At 39.7% G+C, this 23,574-nt stretch overlaps 2 protein-coding genes across 2 annotated transcripts; both read right to left on the reverse strand.

Moving 5' to 3' along the window:
* Nucleotides 1–256: 256 nt before the first annotated feature.
* LOC137069681 (uncharacterized) lies at nucleotides 257–3,940 on the reverse strand. Its single transcript, XM_067437445.1, has 2 exons — nucleotides 3,541–3,940; nucleotides 257–2,286 (listed from the first exon to the last, which is right to left on the reverse strand). Exons 1-2 carry the CDS (start codon nucleotides 3,602–3,604, stop codon nucleotides 386–388), a joined length of 1,965 nt encoding a protein of 654 aa, XP_067293546.1. The 5' UTR covers nucleotides 3,605–3,940; the 3' UTR covers nucleotides 257–385.
* A 6,047-nt stretch (nucleotides 3,941–9,987) lies between these two features.
* On the reverse strand, nucleotides 9,988–14,819 carry apip (APAF1 interacting protein). Its single transcript, XM_067437447.1, has 7 exons — nucleotides 14,633–14,819; nucleotides 14,428–14,528; nucleotides 11,783–11,831; nucleotides 11,552–11,669; nucleotides 11,339–11,474; nucleotides 11,004–11,171; nucleotides 9,988–10,912 (listed from the first exon to the last, which is right to left on the reverse strand). Exons 1-7 carry the CDS (start codon nucleotides 14,681–14,683, stop codon nucleotides 10,813–10,815), a joined length of 723 nt encoding a protein of 240 aa, XP_067293548.1. The 5' UTR covers nucleotides 14,684–14,819; the 3' UTR covers nucleotides 9,988–10,812.
* Nucleotides 14,820–23,574: the final 8,755 nt, after the last annotated feature.

The raw sequence follows: 23,574 nt of genomic DNA on the forward strand, positions 1-23,574 counted from the left end.
TTTCTTTGGAGCAATATAGGCAAGTTAAACTCCAATTCAACAGAGCAAAACAAAATCATGTTGCCTAAGTGTTTCTAACGCTTTTTGTACTCTTATGATGATAACTAAGATAAACAAGTTGATGATTTTATATGGTGCAGTATCTGTTTCAGTAGGTTTATAAACATAAAGTACTGAATGATATGAATACATGGGACAGATATTTCAAATTAGTAAACATACATTTAATAATAGATTGTGTGTGTGTATATATATATATAAATAAATAAATAAATAAATAAATAAATAAATAAATAAATGAATGAATGAATGAATGAATAAATAAATAAATAATGATGATAATAATAATACAAATAATTGATGAACACCACATTTCATATGGTTATTACTCCTCATCCTCCAAAACATTGCTCACAGGCAGGGAATACCAGAACACCCTCCTGTTTGGTGGCATGAGGTGACAAAGATTACAGAGGATGTCTCTCTTCTTGACCTCCTCAACCCCTCTATTCTGTGGTCGCAAAAGAGTGGGCACCTTCAGCGAGAATTTCTTCATGAGGAAGTCCAATTCCATAAATTCATTCTCCGTATGGGACAGCTTGTAAAAGAGGCTCTTGGAGCCACGCCGCACCTGTATCTCCGCCATCTCCCCAAGCTTTGGTGCTTGCGCTTTCTTGACCTTGACGGTGGAGTGGCCATCCCTCCAATCTAGCACATTGGCATTCTCCAATTTGATAACATCCACCTTCCTGGAGTTGGAGCTTGCCACAACACTCACAAAGTCCTCAAAGTCGTAGACCACACCACCTGGACGGCTCCTCATTTGCTGCTCGACACCATGGTGGAAACTGTCTGCGCTCATGAACGTGTGTCCCCTCTCAAAAAACTTTAGTGTGATGTCCTCCTGTGAAATGGTGTCACTGTTCACAAGAGTGACAAGTGAGGATAGAAGGCACCAGTTCTTATTCTGTGCACTGCAGTTGTCCACCCAGAATATGGTGTGGCGTACATCCCGCTCCTTCTCCAATGCAGTTGTATATGCTGATGTAATTTCCGCGGCACTTCGCCCAGCCATTCCCTCGTGCCACAATACAGAGATGGTGTTTTTTTTGTTTGTTTTTTTCCCCACTGAGGCAAATGTTTCGTGGTATGCCACGATGCGACGAGTAAATACTGCTGACTTGACTCCTGGCATCCGTGGCAGCATTATCACCTTCTGGAGGTCCACACTCCGAACTGATGTCATGTCCGGCCAGTCCCTCTCTGCATCTGCCTGGTAGCTTTGGCGGCTCTCTAGGGCAGACTGCTTATGTTTGTTCCACCTTAGGCACTCTGGGCAATCTGAGCTTTCAGTCTCCCCTGTGTGGCAGTTCACATGTTCTGCATGTTCCAAACAGTCCTCACATTGCTCCTCCCCAAGTTTGGCAAAGCTGATTTTTTTGTCTTTTACCATCTTCCTGTATGCTTCATAGGAGCAGGCGTTTCCTTTATCCAGGTAGTCTGAATGCATCATCTTAATTGTGATGTCACTTGGCAGGTACCGTCGATTTGGGGCATGCTCCCGTCTGTAATGGCTCACACAAGGATGGAAGGACTCAATGTGGTCATCAAGGGTCTTCACGTCTATCTTGTTGACTGCAGCCTGCCTTCCTCTCTGGTCCTTGGATGGAACCAGTGGCCTGGTGTTCGACTTCCCCATCATGGAAATAACGAGACTGTCATTTTTAGGGTGGTAGCCCAATGATGACAGGAAAAACATTTTGCAGACCTGTCTTGGCTCTCCTTTCTGGTTTTGCAGGCGGTAGATAAATGAGCGGCCACGGCGACTTTCTGGGCCGGTTGTTATTCTTTTGGTTGGCATTGGGGTAACTGAGTAAAACATCCATGATCGTCTTTCTGTGTAGGTCATCTCCCAGTACTGACTCCATATCTCCCTCCGTCTTTCCTCTGAAATATGGTCTGTACACCTTCTTCGACATTTGGCACCACATGGCTCTCTCATTGGTGGTCGACGTGATTCAACATCAGGCTGTGGCCCTGGCTGTGGCTCTGGCTGGGGCTCTGGCTGGGGCTCTGGCTGGGGCTCTTGCACTTGTTCTCCTGGGTCTCCAAGTTCCACTTCAGTCTGTGCCATCGTAGGGGTTGGGACATAATCTAGGTCTGTAATGTCATCATATAAGCTGTCCACGCTGGTGGTATCCAGGAAAGTGTCCAGGATGGTCCACTCCATTGTTTCAGCGGGGGGCAGGACTTGCTGCCTCTTTGATGGAATACCTACATGTGTATCTTAAATGAAAAAGAGAGAAAATTAGTGGCATGAATGTAAATCCACATCTGTCTGTGTCTGTCTGTCTGTCTGTGTAGGCTACTGCAACAAATTATTATTATTATTATTATTAGTATTATTAGTATTTATTATTAATTATTATTATATGGACCTACAGGACAACATCTTCACTCTGATCAACATATGTAGGCTATATATCGATGTCTGTATATCATAATATTTAATTGTACAGGGAATAATTTTAATAAAGTTTAATTAATTAATAAATGCCTAAATAATGACTAACACAATAATAAATTAATAATTTTTAACCCTTAATGAAAATGAAGAAAGAAAAGCCAACATACAAAAAACGCAGCCTGGCTTTATAAGTTACATTAGGTTGTAAGTTGTATTATCCTACAATAATAGGATAAAACAGAAGCTTGCAGTAATGCAGAGGGAAACATTTTCATAGGTTAATATAATTAAGGGGAATCCAAATTAAATATATAATTTTATATTTAGAAGAACAAACCGTGCAATAAATAAATGCTTAGGAACAGGAACCAATGTGTTGAGCCTGAGCGCTAAGGGGGGTCGTAAATAACTGCCGACTCGCTCTGCAGAAGTTTGTTTTTGTTGAAAGCATGATGCTTACAGTAAAGAGAAAGGTGTCAGTTTTGCTCACAACTCACTAATTTCTTTAAACAGCGGACATAGTCTTTAAACAGCGGACATAGTCTTCAAACAGCGGACGCGAAGAGAGTGCGTTTTAAGTTGAACAGACACCTGTTGCCGTTTCTCTGTCTGTTCGTTAGTAAGATAATTCGAAAAGTACTGTACGGATTTGGATGACATTTTCGGACAACATGGGTATTAGGACAAGGAACAGATGACTACATTTTGGTGGTGATCCGGAACACGGGACATTTGGAATTTGTAATGCTACATTGACCGCGGTTATTATGCTCTCCGAGTGCTTTTCTAGTTATTGAATATTTTTCCACCGCTGATTGGATTATAACTTTGTGTCATGAACAACAAAATGATGACATGGCATCGGCGATGATGTGAAGTTACAGAGGATAAAGTTACAGCTAGGAGCAGGGAGGATCAGGGGGAGGTAAGCAAAGCTATTTGAAACATCGCCTGTTAATTAGCATAATGCTTTCTGAATGGACCTCTGAGAGGAAGTCCCGCCCTGGCGGCTGACAGGTGTTTATATTGTGATAGCCTAGCCTCTAAATGTTTAATCTGTCACTGTTACTTACCATTCTCCGGGTATTTTCTTTTCAACGCCAGTTCGACCATCTTCTTTCCCCTGCTTTGTGCCATCTCAAACAAAATTTGTGGGAAGTTAGAAGGGTGAAATCGCAAATGTTAAAACCGTCTCGTGAGGATGCCGCTAAATCAGCTGTGTGTGTTCACCATGGAAACAGTAACTGCGCTGCGTAGCAACACGGTTATTTTTTGTTGGGTAAAACAAAACAAGAATACAGTAATGGATGTTACTGTACTCATGCTTTGTTTCACTAGGCCTTTTTGCAGTTACTGTACAAACGACTACCATTTTTCACCAAAACGACACACATTTGAGATAATATTTTTTGTCACATAACAAAGGATGCCTTGAATGTCATGAAAATGATAATAACTCATTTTTGACCAAAAATGCAGTTACTGCCTTTTTGTTTTGTAGGGCAGAACAGTGTTCCCGACAGTTTATCCAGGAACCCCTTACCCTCTTGTTGTCAGCCGCTTTACATTCTTGCTGATTGTGCTGTTCTTGGGAGTCTGGACCTGCGTTCCTTGCCGTCTGTGTTGTTTACAGACCGGGATTATTTGAGAAGTTTACAGCTGAACGAGCTGGACATTGGAAAGCTGGTCAGGGTGTTGAAGGATGGTGAGAGTGTGTCTCTGGACGAAGATCCTCTGTATGTTGTTCTTGATGGTCGTCTGTATCACAAAGATCCAAAATCATCTTTATACCTTGCACCCTTTGAAACAGTTTAAGCTGAACACTCCTCAGACTATCAGGAGGTCTCTTTTGGAGTATTTTCATGATCATCCTACTGCAGGTCACTTGGGTGTGACTAAAACGGTGGCAAGGCTTAAACAGAGTTTTTCTGGCCTAACATGCTGTCAGAGGTGAAGAAGTATGGGTTCATGTGCCATCTGCCAGTTCACTAAGCCTTCCCAGAAAAAACCTGGTGGTTTCATGGTTCCAATCCGCCCTCAATATCCCTGGGAGTATATAGGGGTGGACTTGGTTGGCCCTTTGCCCTGGACGCCAAGTGGTAATGCGTATATCCTTGTGTTCGTCGATTACGTCTCGAAGTGGATCGAAGTTTGTGCTGTGAGGGAAGCTACAGCTCATGTTGCTGCTAGGAAGCTGCTCAGTGTTTTTTCCCGGCAGGGTTCCCCAAAGTACTTGATATCAGACACACAGTTTCTGCTTTGGGTACTGAGCACAGGTTTACAACAGCTTACCATCCTCAGACCAATGCCACTGAGCGAGTGAATCGAACACTGAAAACGGCCATCAAAGCGTATGTTGGGACCAAGCATACTTCTTGGGATCGGTTTCTTCCTCACATTTGTTTTGCCTTAGGGACAGTTTAACACGAGAGTACTGGACTAAGTCCGTCAATGGTGTTGTATGGCCGAGAACTGGACATGCCCCCGGATTTGATTTCTCAACCTGATTTTCTGGGAGAGGACGATCCAGATGTGACTTCTTTGGATGCCCTGAAGCATTCGCTCCAGGAGGCTTCTGATCATGTTAGGTCTTTTCTGGAAGCAAGTCACTCTAAGAAAAAGCTTTCTCCGTTAATGATCTGGAGCAGGTTAAGACTCATCCACGTTCGGATGCCTCAACAAACTTTGCTGCCAAACTTGCACCCTTATACAGGTCCTTATTTGGTCACAAGAAAGTTGTCTGATGTAAATTATAGACTTACTGACTTGGCTACAGGGAAGGATGCTGGGATTTTTCATATGGTAAACATGAAAACTTTCCGCATGGAGGATTCTGGTAATATGTCAGAGGTTGTGCTTGGGAAGCCGCCTTCGGAAGTTCCAGAGGACACTACATTGTTGGGTGACAGGGGCTCCTGTCATGACGGGCCAGGTGTGTCATCATGTGAATTTCCTATTAACGATGTTGGCGATCTCTTGGAGTCTGATGTGAGAGTTTCTCTATCTGATTTATTTGATGATGTCAGTGAAGAGGGAGTAAGCGAGTGTGTTGATCCTGCCATTTCCTGTGATTTGACTGACGGTGGTGTTGATTGTGTCATCTAAACGTATAATCTACGACCTAGACTTGCCCCCAGGGTTACCTTGGGTTAGGCAAACAATAGATGGACCAATCCATTTCACACAGACCTGTTAGACTTAAAGTGAGCAGGCAATTGTGGTGTGTATTTTATTTCTACACCACTCCCTTACGAAACAAAAATATATTGCAGTATATTGGAAAATATCATGCAATACATTAGGCAATATATTCACATATATGGGATTTAATATTTATATTTTTCAAAATATATTGAAAGCGGCAATCATTTGTATATTTTGCAATATATTACATGAATATATAATATATTTTATGATACCATAAAATATATACCATCAATGTATTATTCCATATATTTACAATATATTAAAATATATTTCAAGTAATATATTTGTAAATATATTTTCCTTTCGTAAGGGCTGTAATACAAGGACACCATACCATATTGTTAATTCTTGTTCAGTTTTAGTTCGGTGTTTCTAGGTTATTTGAAGTTATGTTTTGTTCTTGTTAACATAATATAAGAAGTTATCCTGTATAATGTATTTTTCCATGGGTTTATGAAGTGCCTATATGTTTTTTTCCTCTCTCTGCTTGTGACCTTTTCTTTTTGTGTCCTTGGTCAAAAGGGTTTCAGTGAGTTAAACAGTCATATGTAAGGGATAATGTAAGGGATAATGTATCGCAGAATAATCCCCTTCAGAGTGATGCAAGATCCTGATCACTCTGTCGGGGTTTATTCTGCGATAACAACCGGCTGGGTGTACATTATCCCGCTTATTACATGGCTACTAGTCTCAAATAAATTAAAGACACAAAATATTGTCTTGAGATTAAATATTTTATTAGCTCTTACGCAAAGCTTCCGCAAAGAAAAACAGTTCCAACTGCTTTAAGCCTTTATCTATTAATGCTAAATGTTGAACATGAATGCTGAAAGGGTTAGTTCATCCAAAAATGAAACCAAGCCTATGATTTACTCACCCTCAAGTCATTCTAGGTGTATATAACATTCTTCTTTCAGACAAATACAATCAGAGTTATATTTAAAAAGTCCAGGCTAACGTTAATCCAAGCAGTAGTTGTAACGTTAGCTGTTTTTGAAGTCCATAAAGAAATGTAGCTGTCCGCCAAATAACGTGCTCCACACGGCTCCGATGGGTTAATAGAGCCTTCTGATTCGAATCAATGCGTTTGTGTAAGAAAAATATCCATATTTAAAACTTTATAAAGGAACCCCGCCTTGAAGTCTTCCATTGTAGCCATGGCTGTTTAAGTATTTAACAGCCACAAGATGGCGCTAGCGTTAAGCATAGAAGTAGTACCGGTCAAGATAACTCGTATTACCCGGATGAGCGGTTGTTATCTGGAAATAACATACCGCTGGAATGCGAATCATACTTGGCCAATCAGAATCAAGTATTTCACAGAGCCGTGTAATAAATGTCAGTAATTCTCATAATTTAACCTTACTTTTCTGTGAGGTTGTATTTACAACTATTCATGTATGAAGTTGTTTATTTACTTATCTTACAGTGTTGTTGGCTGAGGACAGCCCATTTTTCCAGGGGGGGCTTTGTAACGGTCACTTATAAGCATTTACAGTAATTTGAGGTAGAATGCGAACTGTGCATGTGCATAGAGTGCGCGCGTCTGTGAGGGAATGCAAACAGTGGAGAGGAGATAACCACTCTATCGACTTTGTACACTTTTCCTTTTTATTTTCCTTTTTCTATTTGTGACCCTAGTTGAATGTTTATATGTATCATTTTTCTCTCACTCATCCTCATGTATGCGGATGAGTGTTGTTGGTCTATAAGTCATTTTATTAAACTCTGGGAAAATACGCCAGCTCTCACCTCACGTGCATCATTTCCTCGAGCTCTACACATTTGTTTTTCTGGGCAACAACATTTCAACTCTGCGTTACAAAGGATATTCAGGTCATTAGCCACATTCCACTCTCTTGGATTCATTCAACACTGCAATTTTCCCTTAGAAAGAGAGAGAGAGAGAATTAGCTGTCCATCTTGATAGAATGTGCTCAGTAGGAGCTACGCACAAAGACAGAAAAGTATGCTTTATCCCTGATTGCCTACAATAAAATAATTAAAAAAAAATTTCATCTGGAACATCTGGAATAGATGTTTGTCTCAAATAGAAGAACAAATATGAAAAGTATAATAGGGCTGAGTAACGTTACTGATGTGACATTTCACAATTTGATTTGATTCACAAGCTATGAATAATATATGATTCCAGAAAGAAAGGATAATCTACCGCCATATTTTTGAACTCTTGGTTGATACTTTGCTTACTTGAGGTATGCATGCTGTTTCCAAAAAACGCATCTGGGATTCACCATGGAAAACATAGATTTCCAAAACAAGAAAAAGCGCGCCATTCTACTTCCTCTTCTTCTTTTGTTTAATGTCAATTTACATAACTCACTTAGTGCACATCGCCACCTATTTGTGGTTGTGCAATCTTTTTTTTTTTTTTTACATCTCTTTGTGTAATAAGCAATCTTAATTCACTGAGAATTAGGATTATACTGTTTGTTTGATGCTAATTTGTTGACGCAGCCATTTACGTGGATAATAACCGGTAACTTTATTAAACTATACAGAGGAAAAACGCACACACATTCTCTGTGGAACCGGAACTCACTTTATTTTGCATATATACATTTATGTAAAGCAGGTCACATTCACGTGAGACATGAACTTTATGAGGACATATCTATTACAAACGTTAACATAATTAATTGCATGCAGATCCATGTGTGAGGTGACGATAAAATAAGTTAATTTGATTAACATTTGAACAGCACATTATTACAGTACTTTGTTTATATATATATATATATATATATATATATATATATATATATATATATATATATATATATATATATAGTATATTATAATTGTAACTATGTAACAAATTTAGTAATATTAATTTAACTATATTAATTATATATATTAATTATATACACACTTCTGAATACCTAAGTAAACTAAACCTGGAACAGAAGCTGCTCCAGAGCAGGTTATGTTCAGAGTGAGTTGCCATGGTTACTTACATAACCTGAAAGTTACCTTCATTTTTGGAACCGAAAGTTGAGGTTATCCGATTATTTACTCTTAAACATACCCGGTATGTAACATATTCTGCTTTCTGGAATATGTTTCCAGATCTGCTTTCAAGATCTCCACTTGAGGAACAGCACAGCTCAGGCATAACATACTTTTTTCATAGTGTTTTACCCAGTCAAATACATCCAGATTCCAATAAAAATGGGGTATATTTGCTTAAACTGTATTATGAGTTTATTACATTATATATTTAATGATCTGGTGTCCATTTTTAAAGGATATCAAATAAGTCATACCAAACTAACTGTCATATTGTATTCTTTGGGAAACAAAAAGGTTTACAGGAATGCAGGCCTGAATGCAAATAAACATTTATGATTAAGTGGAACTAAAACAACATTATGATAAATTACAATATGTATAAATAGAGAAAAAAAGAGAACCATTTGATTGGAACAAATAATTAATTCAGTCTTGCACCTCTATATAACAAACTTGATATATCAATCTGTTAACTGAACAATATGAATATTCTTTCAAAGCATCAGTTGTATCTATATAGCTTTGCCAGTGATGGTCTAAAGCAGTTTTGAAAGAAGGATGCATCAGATTTGATAACGTTTTCATCGCACTGAATATGCTCATACAGTATATGACTGATGAAACCTGCTCTACAAGAGGCATTCCCTCAGAGATGAACTGCAGCAGCATATGGAGGAATGATGAAACCAGTCACTGAGGGGGTTTGAATCGCCCAGCTCAGTTCAGACCAGCCCTGTAGCTTCTAGCAGGCAAGGGTAGCTTGCGAATTACAGGGCCTTTGAGAATAATGTTCATTTAAATGGATGGGCAGGCAGTAGCTGTACAAATGGATGGCAGTAAAACATGGCTACATGGATTCCCTCAAATGACATTTGATATAGCGTTTTTCTTTTTTTGAGTCTCGACTCTGGCACAACACACTTGTTATCATATTCTACTGACACTCAAGCTGTTAAATGCAGACTTACTAAAAATGGCTAAATACAAACATGTTTGAAGTTGCAGAGGGTGCTTCCACAATAATTCTTAAAAATACTAAAAGGCCAGAGACAACACTGCCATCTCCTGGCTATATTACCAGACTGCTGAACATAATGCTATTATATATATATATATATATATATATATATATATATATATATATATATATATATATATATATATATATATATATATATATATATATATATATATATATATATTCAAACTTTTGTGGTCAGCAAGAATTTTAAAATAAATACTTCTAGTAAGGACGCATTAAATTATGAGAATAAGGACAATTATAAGGTTAAAAACTATATATATTTCAAATAAATGTTGTTCTTTTGAACATTCAATCCTGAAATGTGACAAAGCGACAGAAAAGTTTTTGTTTTGTAAAAAGTTTCAGCATCAAAATGAATTGTTTCTTGAGCAGGATATCAGACTATTAGAATGATTTTTGAAGTTTAATGTGACACTCAAGACTGGAGTCATAATCCTCAAAATTCAGCTTTGCCATTACTGATATGTATTACATTTTAAAATATATTAAAATAGAAAATTGTTATTTTAAATAGTAATAATTTTAACAATATTGTTCAACTGTACTTCTGATCAAATAAATGAAGGCTGGATTAAGAATAAAAAAAAAAAAAAAAAAGAATCTTACCACAAACATTAAATGGCAGTGTAAATTATTATTATCTACATTTTTTTCAGGAATTAAAAAAACAAACACCTGTTTTAACTATGTATATATAACTAGCATATCAATGTATATTATAAAACAAACAGCAGCCAAATTGGCCAATAAATGCTAATTATGACATTATGATGCCATTGTTGCTAAGCACCAAAATATCCAAACAAAAAGAATGACACTCATTAGCTTCAGAATGTTAGCCATTCTAATTTGCATTTTTCCATTTCATTCAGTTTACAGGACATGTCATTTAACTAAATGATTGAATATCATTTATTTCTGAAAGTCATTCAGTTTCATCATTTTGAAAATGTTTCATCTTAAATGGAAAATGCTGAACTGCAGTTTTTCAGTGCAATAAGGATTTGTCATTTCAAAATAAATGATGGTAACTGCAGTCAATTGTGCACACTAAATTGTGTCAAACAAAGCCTTTTTCTTCAGTTGGAAGTGCAGCAGGGTCCAGGCCACATTGTTTCATCTGAACAGCTATGTCAAACAAGTAATCGTAACATTCACACCTGAAACATAATACAGATTTAAAAGATAAATACATATTGTTTTCATACACAGCGTATAGCCATGAGGTGTGCATTTGATTTCGTAGCTCACATTGTCTTTGTCTTCTCCCAGGTCTCTCCCCAGACGTAGACACCGTGTCTGCGGACGAGAACTGCGCAGGAGTCGGGGTACATGTCCATGGCTCGGGCCATGCACTCTTTCAAGTCTTTCTCCTCTGGGGTGTTCTCAATAATTGGAACAACTAGAGTTTCGTCATACCTGGGGCCAAAACACATACAAACAGTAAAGTAAAAGCAGGATTTCAACATCACAACTGTTCTTTTTTGAGATGAAGTATTATTTGACAAGAAAACATCACATATTGCTAATGTAAAAATGGCATGAGTGGGATCACTGACAGGTGAAGCATCTTTGCCAGATACAACCTGTAGTTTGTGCCGGAGTTTCCTTTTCGAATCCCCTTGATCATCTCTTGATGCGTGATGCGGAATTCCTTGCCAGGAAACATGAGAGTTGCCATGACAGCAGACTTGGAGTGTGTATGGATAACTGCCTGAGCTCCTGTGAAAGAAAATAACAATGTATTGCAAATACAGTACAGAACTGTAACAAAACACTGTGTGAGGTAGTGCACATACCTCTCATAGTGTAGGCGTTCATGAAGAGGGGTGTGCATTGACTTTTCTTCAGCTTCTTCTCTGTAGGTGGACAACTAATGTCCTTCTCATCAGTGTCACACACAAACAAGTCCTCTGGCTACAAACAGGAGTGGAATGATAGTTTCTAGGCGTTATTTGATTATACACATCAAGATTCTAGTAATGTGTGGTACATATGACTCATGAACGGAAATTAAAAAAAAGGCTTACTTGTATTCTCTCCTTCTGAACACCTGAGGGAGCTATATAAATGTGCTCACTGGAAGAAAAAAATATTATACACTGTGCAATGAATTACATATATATTTAAAGGGTTAGTTGACCTAAAAATGAACATTCTGTCATTAAATAATTTATTACTTTTCAGTCATTATTTACCCTCATGTTGTTCGACACAAGTAAACCTTTGTTAAACTTCGGAACACAAAGGAAGATATTTTTGTTGAAATCTGATTGCTTAGAAAGGCCTCCATTGTCACCAATGTCATTTCCTCTCTGAAGACCGATAAAAGGCACTAAATATATCGTTACAAATCCTCGAAATCTCACTACAGTGGTTCTACAGCGTTTTTTGTGCGCAAACATTTTTTTTCTTCTAAATAACGACTTTATTCATCAAGTTTTTGTCTTCCGTTCTGGCCGACGTGAACTCACGAAGCACCAAGATACATGCATGAGAATATTGCGTTGAGCCCTTCATTTTGTCGCTTTGATAAGGCACTTTTACGTACACGTATTCATTTCTCACGATTAGGGCATCCAGGAAATGCACACTTTAGCCCCATTTTGAGCAATACGGCAAGACCTAAAGCACAATAAATGTAGAATTAGACAGCTAAGATACAACGCATCTTCCTCTGCAGGTAAACAAAGTTCCTCGCTTCTGGGACATATTCTCACACGTGTTGTGGTGCTTCTTGAGTTTATGTCAGAGGCCCATACGGAAGAAAAGAACTTGTCAATAAAGTTGTTATTTTGTTTGGGTTTTTTCGCACAAAAACTATTCTCGTCACTTCATAAAATTATTGTAGAACCACTGCAGTGAGAGGGACTTTGTAACAACGTCTTTAGTGCCTATTATAGGTCTTGAGAGAGGAAATGACATAGCAACCAATGGAGGACTTTCTGAGCCATCAGATTTCCACAAAAATATCTTCATTTGTGTTCCAAAGATGAGCGGAGGTGTTATGGGTGTCAGATGACATGAGGGTCAGTAATTAATAACTTTAATGTATTTAATGATTTTTGGGTGAACTAACCCTTTAATTACATTGGTACGTTAATCAATTCCAAAACATTACAGTGATACAACAAACACTGAATGATGGATGGAAAGAATGAAATACTTTATTTATATATATATATATATATATATATATATATATATATATATATATATATATATATATATATATATATATTAGTTATCTAAAAATAGTTATGATCTATTATGATTATTTTGTAAATGGATTGTTGTAAACTAGCAGTTGTTTAACGTTTCATTTGTGTGAATTTGCTAGCTAGTTACCAATTGCAAAAAGCTCCAAGCAATCTACTTCCACTCAAATATTAGTGTTAACTATTAGCTAAAATTTGCTTTTTTATTTAATGAATCTGTTCATCACTTGATTTGTTTGAGTTGTCATCAGGTTGTGGCTATGGTGTCTGTATAGCCAATTAAATGCTCATACAGACCTAAAGTTTATATGTACATAAAGTTTTCTGAGTCATATCAGGTTAACAAATTGTCTGACGGTCAGTAAAATACCCAGTATACCTAGTCAGTAATGCATATAAAGCTCATACTGTACAAATATACTCTGTAATATACGCATAGGAAGTCACATGCTTCTGTAAGTCATGTTTTTGATAGCCTATAAAAAACAATAAACTTACAATAATAAAGATAATTATAAGTTAGCCTACATAAATTATATACCAACTGTAAAGCACTATCTACGTATTGGGTGCACTCTTCTTGTCTGTTGACTAGTGTCACTTTAATAGCTTTTATGATGAAGGTTTACACTAAGAAAAGAAAATTTGGCATGCTGCAAGATATTTTAAAATACATACTCCTCCCTCTCTCTCTCTATCTCTCTCTCTCTCAATGCCATTGGCTGTGTAGTGTGCTTTTCACATATTTTAGAGACTATAAGATCATCAATTATTATGTCTTGTTGCTTATAGCATGTGAAGGGGAAATATGGTTTATGCCCATGTATGCCTATAACTTTAAGAAACGTTTTGAGTGATGATAATTCTTGTAGCCCAGTCAAACTAAAATTAGTAATGTTGGCAGCAGTTACAGTTTAGTTCGGAAGAACAATGACGAAATGTGTAGAGAAATGGTCAAAAGTAGAAAGTAGACCATGTAGTTTATATAAAAACAGTAAATTTTAATATAGAAATATTTAAAAAATCACATTCCTCACACAATTCCTTGAGCTATAAGCTACAAGTTGTATAGGGATTATATATTATACAAGACATAATTTATGCTCTTTAAAACTTTAATATTTTGTTATACACGTATACAAAAGAAAATTACTAACACGGGAAAACATGAGAAAAAAAGATGGCTCATGCTTTTGTACAAAAAAAAAAAAACATACTGAAAACACCCCAAAATTATGAAACGCTGCCTTTTTGATGACCCGTGTCAAATGTTTATTGGTCGTTATAAAAAAGTAAAAACCTTGCTCTTTTTTATATAACCACATGAACATATAAGGAGCCCATTTCTAAGATTTTTATTTTATTTTTATCAAATACATTCCTATTCTTTATCGTGAAAACATTTTTTTACGTCACTGACCCAAAAACTATATTGCAGAACGCAGTGGATTACTAACCCATGCCGAAGGCTTATTCCTCCCCCGGTTCCTGTCACCCAGCCCAATTTATAGAAGAGTCTGCAGAGCTCTGGGATGAGCACACAAGGATGTTCTTGATCCTTAAACAATAATAATGTCGTCACGTTAAGAAATAACATTATAAGACACAAACAATATCAGCTAACTTACTGTACCAAAACAAGCAAAGAACATGAAGTTATACCCATCTCTTCCCGTTGCACTCCGCGTGTGCAGAGTTCAGTTTAGATGACATTCTTACTGCACTGAAAGAATACTGTATAATAATTCTGAACGAAGGTTAAGATGTTATGAGAACATTTATGTTAGTTACGAAGCGCAAAAGTACCCAAACTGACAGCGTGATCATACTCTTACGCAAGAGCGGAAAACGGAAGTGCAATCTTTATAAGATAAAAGACTTCCATACAGAATTTTGGCAAATGTCTAAAAACACAGATATTGTAATAGTTATTTTATCGGAAAATCTGAAATCATATATAATTATTAAACACAGTTATTCAAATACCACCATGTGAAATTAAAGTAAGTTTTTTTTTGTTTGAGTGGCATGAAAATGTTTTTTTATTTTCTTCTTTTTTTGGGTGGCTGGCTATTTTGTGTGTCTAATAAATATAAATCACTTTCAAAAAGTTGAAGCATTAATTTGCTTTTCAAAGCTCGGATGCTAACATTGTTGGATGACATTTTCTAGGTAGCATATAAGCTGTAATTTCTGTGTAACATGAGTGTAAATATGTAGATACAACTATCTTTGTGAGGACCAGTTTGAGTTTTAAACCAATGGAGTGAGGAATAAAGTTGCTGGAACACAGATTAATACAATAACATACAAACATTTACAAGGAAAGCTCTTTAAATAAAAACATTTTCTTTAAATATTTCTTCATAATATTTAAGGAATCTTATGGTTTTCTTATTCTTTATGTGATAAAGAGATTTGAGAAGTAAGTTTAATTCAATTTCAAAGTGGGTGAAGGATGGTATACTGTTTGCAAATTTATGCTTATGAATGAAGAATTGTCCATATAAAATAAAAAAATTAACAACATGCTCCAGGGGTCTATTAATTATATTGTTATAATAAAAAAGTATGTCTTTTAAGTTGAAAGAGTGTGTAACATTGGGTGATTTTACATGCACATTCTTAAGCCGAGTATGCATAAGCCGACAATGAACATGGTCAAATGCAGTAACCCGTTTTCTTTAATCGGAGTAATGTCATAAACGGCGTAAGCATAAACCGGTCGCAACAGGTAGTTTTTTGCCTCACCTTGATTTCGCGCTGCATGTAAAACACATTAACCTGCTTTCTGTCGGCTGAAGTGCGCATGTGCGATAGATAGGTGACAAAAAACGCAATCTTAGAGCAGATTTAAATGCATCCAGACAGAGCGAGCTAGCGTTTGCATGAAATAAGGACATATATCACAAATGCAGACTCGTTTAAGACCCAGAAATTTGTAAAGAGGTGTTCTCTTTTCTCATGCAGCAGAAGTAGCCTAGAAGAGGTTCAGTCAAAATGCTGCATAACTGCATAACCGTGCATTCACACCGCCGCCGGCGAGAGAGTCAAAATTCGCTCTTGCCGTTCTGCCAACGACGCTGTAGAAAGCTTCGTGGACGCGCTGCCGCTATGACGTAGATCAAATGATTTTTCTTTTTTTAAACTGTATTTAAAGAGGCCGCAAATCAAACAAGCATGTTGATTGATAGATTGTTCACAAGTAGGGACAAAATTAACCTCATGAAATCGTTTAAATGTGAAAGTAAGAATGAATTGCATACCTGATGAACAACGAGCATTCTAGCGCCTATAAAATAGTGTTGCGCGACTTCTTAACAAATTACACATCACTATGAATGATCTCGTCATAAATGATCGGGAAACCCACACAGCAATGATCAACTTTCATATTTAAATGATCATATTTTGCTTGGGAACTAATGTGGTCGGAACCAAAGTTTACAGGCCTGCGTTCTTTGGATTTCTCTCAAGCGGAGCACTTCTACATTCTGACTGGTTGCCGCCGAACCGCGTCATAGCTCATTACTAGGGCTGTCCTCGACTAAGGATTTAGACATTCGAATCAGAATTGTCGAATTTCTCTATGGTTGACCGATAGTCGAATCATCTTTTGTGTGTGTGAATGGGTTGGGAGGGGCACAACACTTGTCAGCAGAAGGGTAAAACTAGTTTATTTTCCTTTACACACTGCACACAGCAAACACTTTTAATGAAGCGACTAAAACTGTCTGCCAACTGACAATGGCTTTCTTATTTAGGTTTAAATAGCCTAAAAGGTAATGTGGTGGATAAACATTAATAAACCGTTTTCTTATAACATGTTAAAGCCGTGATCAAAATACAGAACATCACACAAATATATAAAACCTAAAAAAAATACCTGCCTAGAGAGGAAAAGACACTTTGAGTGCGTTTACATGCACGTTCTTAAGTCGCTTGTGCCTAAAGGGGGTGAAGGACGCGAAGCTCAGCCCCACGCCTCAGAATCTCACACTGCCACCTGACGCGCACATTATATACACGCAAGCTCAATTTTGAATAGACTGACAGATGAGCTCCACGAAAGCGCTCTGTGGTGCGGCAGGATTTTAAACAACTTCCTGAGTGGCCGCGGACAGGCGCTGAATGCTGCCGCCGGTGTGTGTACACTCATTGAACGTGTTCTAATTTTAAAAGCGCGATGCGAAGCTCAGCGGCCTTAAAGGGGTCGCACACCGATGCTCAGCTCAGCTCAGCTCAGCGCCGTGACACATCTTTAAAATATTGAGCACCCCCATATTGCCAAAATGGTATGATCCTCGTTTCATAACATCCACGAAGATTCGACTGTGAGATCGGTGGTCGAATCAGGCTCCGCATATCGATGCATCGAATCTTCGACTTTTCGGGGTCACCCTTACTCATTACCATAAAGTTGAGCTGATTTCAACTCTCCTCGATGCCCAAATCGTCCAAGACGCGCCGCGCCGCGCCGCGCCGCTCTCGCCGGAGCTCGCCGCCCGGCTCCCATTGAAAATGAATGACTTCCGGCCACCTTGCTGCTCTCGCCGCCAGCGGTGTGAACGCACAGTAAGGGATAATATGAGCCGTAAATCTCCCGCTGACACGATGCACGCTTTATTTAACATCACAACTGACGTAACATTTGAAAAACTCAGAGTCAGATATAGGCCTACGGAAATTATTATTTTTGACGGCACTACAAGGAAATAACCCGGTTTATAAATAGTCATGTAAACGCGGTTTACTTGCATTGTCCGTTTACTGGTTTGCATGTAAACGGGGAAAACTGGTTCCCTTATCGAGTCGCTTCCTCGACATTACGTATGGGGAAAACCCTTTTCCTCCAAATGCTGAAGTCAGATTGAATCAATCTATTGCTTTGCTATTGCCAATGGCGTCCTGGCAATCGCCTTATTTGCTGGCCCAGCCACTATATAAGCGATGTCAGGCGCCAAAAAAACCTCAGAATCTTTCTTCTTCACCTGGAGCCTGGTTTCGTCGTTGATTTATGCTACGAGAGTGGACCACGCAGATTGCGAATCCCCTCTCGCGTTCCGGTGGATTACTGAAAAGTCTCTTTGCCGCGAGTGTGGCAGGCCCGTCGACTTTCCGGACGCACACGAGGATTGTGTGCTGTGTCTGGGCCTAGCCCATGCTGAGGTGGCATTGGAAGGATCAGATTGCCGAGCCTGTGAGGAATTGCCAATCAGGATCCTTCGTGCGTGGCTAGCCGTCGTTCGCGCCGACGACCCGCTGCCTCCTGCATCTCCTCAGCCCGCCGCCGTCAAGCCGCGGGATGGCAGATCGCAGGTAACCCCTTCAAGGGGCTCTGCGGGGGGTTTGACATCGGCCACACACCCACGTTGCCCTCACGTGCCAGAACCCCCACTCACCTATGTTAAGGATAGTTCCCGCCCTCCGGCCGAAGCGCAGGAAATGGTCTCATTCGGATACGGAGAGGACGACGCCATGACCACGAGCCGCCTCACTGCCTTCTAAGCCATGCCGAGCCACAGCTCACATCGCTGAAAAGGCATATGTTTCAGCAGGACACGCAGCATCTGCCCTCCACACGATGGCAATCCTGCAGGTCTTTCAAACGCGACTCCTGCGGTCCCTGGACGAGGAAGGCCCGGACCCAGAGTCAGTCTGTAAACTGCGTATAGCAGCGGACCTCGGATTGGCCGCTTCTAAGAAGGTGGCCCAGGGAATCGGCCGCAACATGGGCAGCCTCGTTGTCCTGCTTCGACATCTGTGGCTGACACTTACTGAGATGCGGGACGCGGAGAAGAAGCAACTCCTTGACACGCCGGTAAGCCTGCAGGGCCTCTTTGGTGTCGCGGTGGAGGCGTTTTCAGAGAAGTACACGGAGGCGTTGAAGCAATCTAAGATGCTGCCGCATCTTCTCCCCAAATGATCGAATGCACCTCTCAGGGCGAGGTCCAGATCGTGATCAGCTCAACGTCAGACAGGTTACGCTGGGCGCGCGCCTGTCCCGAGCGGGAATCCGCGCCGCGAGCCAGAACCGCCACTCCGTCAGAGGCAGTTCAGGAAACCCTGTTCGGGGCGAAGTCGGCTCCTCATCATCAGGGTCGGCAGTCGGAGAAAAAGGAGCAGCGCTCCTGATGTTCGTGTGAGGAGGAAGAGAGTGCGGCCCGCGCACGGCAGCGGACCGGCGGCCAAAAGAGCGCGTTCCAACAGAGAATCCCGACAATGTGCATTCAAATGTTGTGTCAAATACAATGTGTTATGTTGCAATAAAATTTTACATGCCTCACCAAAAGAGCTCTTTTCCTCCACTAACTACTACATAAGCGAAACCTCTCCCTCGGGAGATGTTTGGCGGAGCGGAAGCTCGGCCCAACCCGAGCGTTCAAATATCTCCGTGGGTCAAACCACAGACACATCACCTGCGGTCATTGTAAGCAGCAATGTTTTGCCGGCGACTGGCACGACGCCCTCGCCGCAGCGAACACCGCCGTCACTATTATCGAACCACCTAAGCGCGTGGGCAGAGCTACCGGCGGCGTCAGAGTGGGTGATCAACACTGTAAAGCGCGGCTACACGCTACAGTTCGCTCGCAGACCACCCCGCTTCAACGCCGTGATTATGACAGAAGTGTCGGAAGAGAGCGCCCCACTGTTACAGGCAGAAATCTCCTCCCTCATAGCGAAGCAAGTGATAGAGATGGTACCCGAGGAACAGAGGGAGTGCGTCGCGTACAGGCGCTGCTTCCTTGTTCCGAAAAAGGACGGGGGCATGCGCCCCATTTTAGATCTAAGACCGCTAAACAAAGCGCTCGCGAAACGATCGTTCAAAATGATTACAGTGAAGCAGATCACAACAAGGCGGTGATCGCGTACATCTATTGCCAGAGAGGAATGCACTTCCGTGCCCTACACGGCTTGGCGAGACGCCTGCTGTTGTGGACGGATCGGGTACTTCTCTCGATCCAGGCAGTACATATACCGGTCAGCTTGAACCGCAGAGCCGACATGCTGTCCAGGGAGGGCATTGTTCATGGGGAGTGGAGATTGCATCCCCAAACAGTAAAGATGATCTGGAGCATCTTTGGCGAAGCAGAAATAGTTTGCACCACACGTTCTGTCAGTGCAGGTGGAGAAGGCTGAACAGGCATTGGACGACTGAGTCACCTGAAGACACGCCCCACCCCAGCGCGTGTTTCAGCCATGGTTTCAACTAGGTCGTCTAAGCAGCACGGGACGATACAGAGTCAAGTTAACTCTATAGCGCCTTTTAAGTCTTAATCACACTTTCAGTGTTATCCCCATTATCTATGCCCGCTTATTCACGGCGGCTATATATTCGAGCACCAACATCTTGTTGCCTTTATTCACCCCCTATAATTCACTAGTCCAACGACGTTCGACTGTATACAAGGGAGACGCTGACAGTGTCAACGCCGAGTTGGCTCTCTGCCAAGGTTTTCAACCAGGTCCGATACCTGACCTGAAGGGGGAGGGGCGAACGCGCTGATACCAGTGGTTACAGCCGAAAGCGCCATTGGCTCTGTTGTACCGGGCCGACTCTATTTTCTTTTCACACGGCGGGGTTTTATAAATTCCCCATACGTAATGTCGAGGAACCGACTCGATAAGGGAACGTCTCTGGTTACTTAACGTAACCTTAGTTCCCTGAGAGGAGGGAACGAGACATTACTTAAACTGCCGTGTGAAACGCCTCCTCATAGCCTCAATAGCTCTCGTTCAGTCGAAAGTTTCTGAGGTTTTTTTGGCGCCTGACATCGCTTATATAGTGGCTGGGCCAGCCAATCAGGCGATTGCCAGAACGCCATTGGCTATTGCAAAGCAATAGAGTGATTCAATCAGGCTTCAGCATTTCGAGGAAAAGGGTTTTCCCCATACGTAATGTCTCGTTCCCTCCTCTCAGGGAACTAAGGTTAAGTTGAGTAACCAGAGACGTTATTTCAATAAGCTGATTTTTTTGGAGTTATCAGCTTACTGGTGTGCATGTAAACGCACCCATTGGCAGGATCAAATATGTGAGAACCTAGATCAAACCAAAATTGTTTGGAAATAGGACACTCAAAAAACAAGTGTTCAAATGTCTCCTCTGCTTGTTTGCAAAAAGAACAACAGCTGTCAATGTCCATATATTTAGAGATGTTAGAGTTGACAGGGTAAATTCTATGTAAAATTTTGAAATGTACATCTTTGGCTTTATTGGAAATACAGAATTTCCCAGGTAAAAGCCAGGCCTTTTTCCAGTCAATATTTTCTACCAGGGACCTCCAATAGAATTTTTCTCTTGGTGAAATTTTCTTTTTAAACTGAAATATTTTCCGTACATGTCTATTGGTACATTTCTTATCTAATAGATCGATTCCATCCAAGAGTAAGTTTCGTAAAGTTTTTTTTCGAGTATTGGTATGCTTGACGTCAACGGGTCGGAATGTCCTTGTATGGGCCGTACGGGCTCTTCTCTCAGATGGGTGCACGACCAGATCAGAGAGAGCAAATGCACGCAGCTCATAGACACTGCAGTCTCAGGACTTCACCAAATCAACAATGTAACCAAAGAAGTGTGTTTTTGATGGAGCAGTGACAAAAAAAGTTCACAATCGTGCTTTGGAAGCAGGCGGTGGGTAAAACTGCTTTAAATGTCTATGTTGTTGGCTTTCATGTAAGTAAACATCAGTAAACAACATGATCGTATAGTTAATTTATCAATGAAGCATGCGATGTATGGCGTGTGTTTAAATACATTTGTTTAGCTGACCACTATAGGTGTCTGTTTGTTTATTGTAAAACCACCCAAACATATAAACCTAGGGGACATTCACACAAAGCACATTCAAATGCGCTAACGTACTCCATTGTTTTTCTATTGTTTACACTAGTCTGACGTGCAAAACCTTTTTGCTTGCGATTGCTAAGGTTTAGTCGCATACAATAGTCCATAAACCAAATCATGTCCTCATAATCCACAAGTAAATGCACACAAATGTTGACAAGCCACTGAATACAGTAACATCCCAGCTAACAATTTTAGGTTATAAGAACGTTTCCCTAACGTTCCCATTAAGTTCTAAAAACGTTTTTGAATGTTCTAGGAACGTTGAAATGTCAAGTTTGTGGAACGTTGTATTAACGTTCTCATTAGGTTCTAAGAACGTTAAATAACGTTCTCATAAGGGTGTGGAGTATGATCAAATAAAATATTCCTGTTTTCTTCTTTAATGTACTTGCTTTTGTTTATTGACATCTTATTCTTTCTTAAAAAAAAGCTAAAACCACTTTTATAATTGACTTTTATATTTATATTACATTTATATGTAATACATAATTATTTTACTAGATTTCTCTTCTGATTGTAAAAATAAATAAATATATAAACGAAAATAGCATTTAAGTGTCATTAAGTTGTCTCTGGATATACAAATTATGTATCTGAAGTTTGAGCAAAAAGCTGTATGACTAATTTGTAATGACTAATACTTTTTTTAATGTTGTAACTTTATTAAAACGTTGCACTAACAATGTAAGAATAACGTTTTATAGCTAACGTTTTTAGAACGTTTCTCAATAGCCAATAACGTTGGCACAACGTTCTAATAACGTTACTGCAAGAATTATTTTTGATAACTTTGAGAGAACTTTCACAGAACGGTAGCCAACGTTCTAAGAACGTTCCCTGTTACATACCACAGAGACGGACGTCTTGCTGTTGCTGTTTCTCCTGTTCAATTTATTTTAGCCTCCGGATCTGATTCTGGATCATATGTATTAGTTGAATCTGATTGATAGCCATGGTTTATTTGGGGTAACGTTTTCTTTTCTACTCTTGAGGATGTCAGCTTTCAGACACTCTCATGCAATAGCTGTGCTCCTGATTCTTTAGCTCCGCCCACACTATACGCCTCCATCCGCTTGTTTTTTTTCCGGAAAGACTCGGTACAGCCTATCTTTCTTTTAAAATTTAAAAAAACTAAAGACTTTTCGGAGATATGAAGGATGCAATACTACTCAAGATTGACATGAGATTGACTGAAACTGACTGTTTCACCCCCCCCCCCCCCCCCCATTAACTTTTCCAAGGATAACTCAGTCAGTTACAGAAAAACAAATATCCGTTGTGTCCTGTTATCAACAAATTTCTTCAGAATTTTCACTGATTTTGCAACTCACGCTGCTTGTTTTTAAAAGATTAGTTCACTTTAAAATAAAATTACCCCATGAATTGCTCAATGAATTATTCAATGATACCCAAGCCGTCCGAGGTGTATATGACTTTCTCATTTCTGATCAGGAGCGTTTTTAGGATTTTCATTTTAGGGGGGCTTAGCCCCCATTGAGGGTAACCATATGGAAAAAAAATTCACACTTTAGTTTGGAGTCCAAATTGCGCTATCAACATGCATACCCATAGAATATTGGCTGTTAATTATTACGTATAAAGCTAATATTAATACCTTATTGCATGGCCATATAGCATACCTGCATTAATCATACCCAACAATGATGGCAGGTTTAATCACCAAGATCCCAAATGTAAGGGGGTTCAGGGCATGGGCGTCGCTAGGCCCTTTTTAGGGGGGCTTTAGGGACAACGT

This window comes from Pseudorasbora parva, chromosome 1 (assembly GCF_024679245.1).
Source record: "Pseudorasbora parva isolate DD20220531a chromosome 1, ASM2467924v1, whole genome shotgun sequence".
NCBI classification, from domain to species: domain Eukaryota; kingdom Metazoa; phylum Chordata; class Actinopteri; order Cypriniformes; family Gobionidae; genus Pseudorasbora; species Pseudorasbora parva.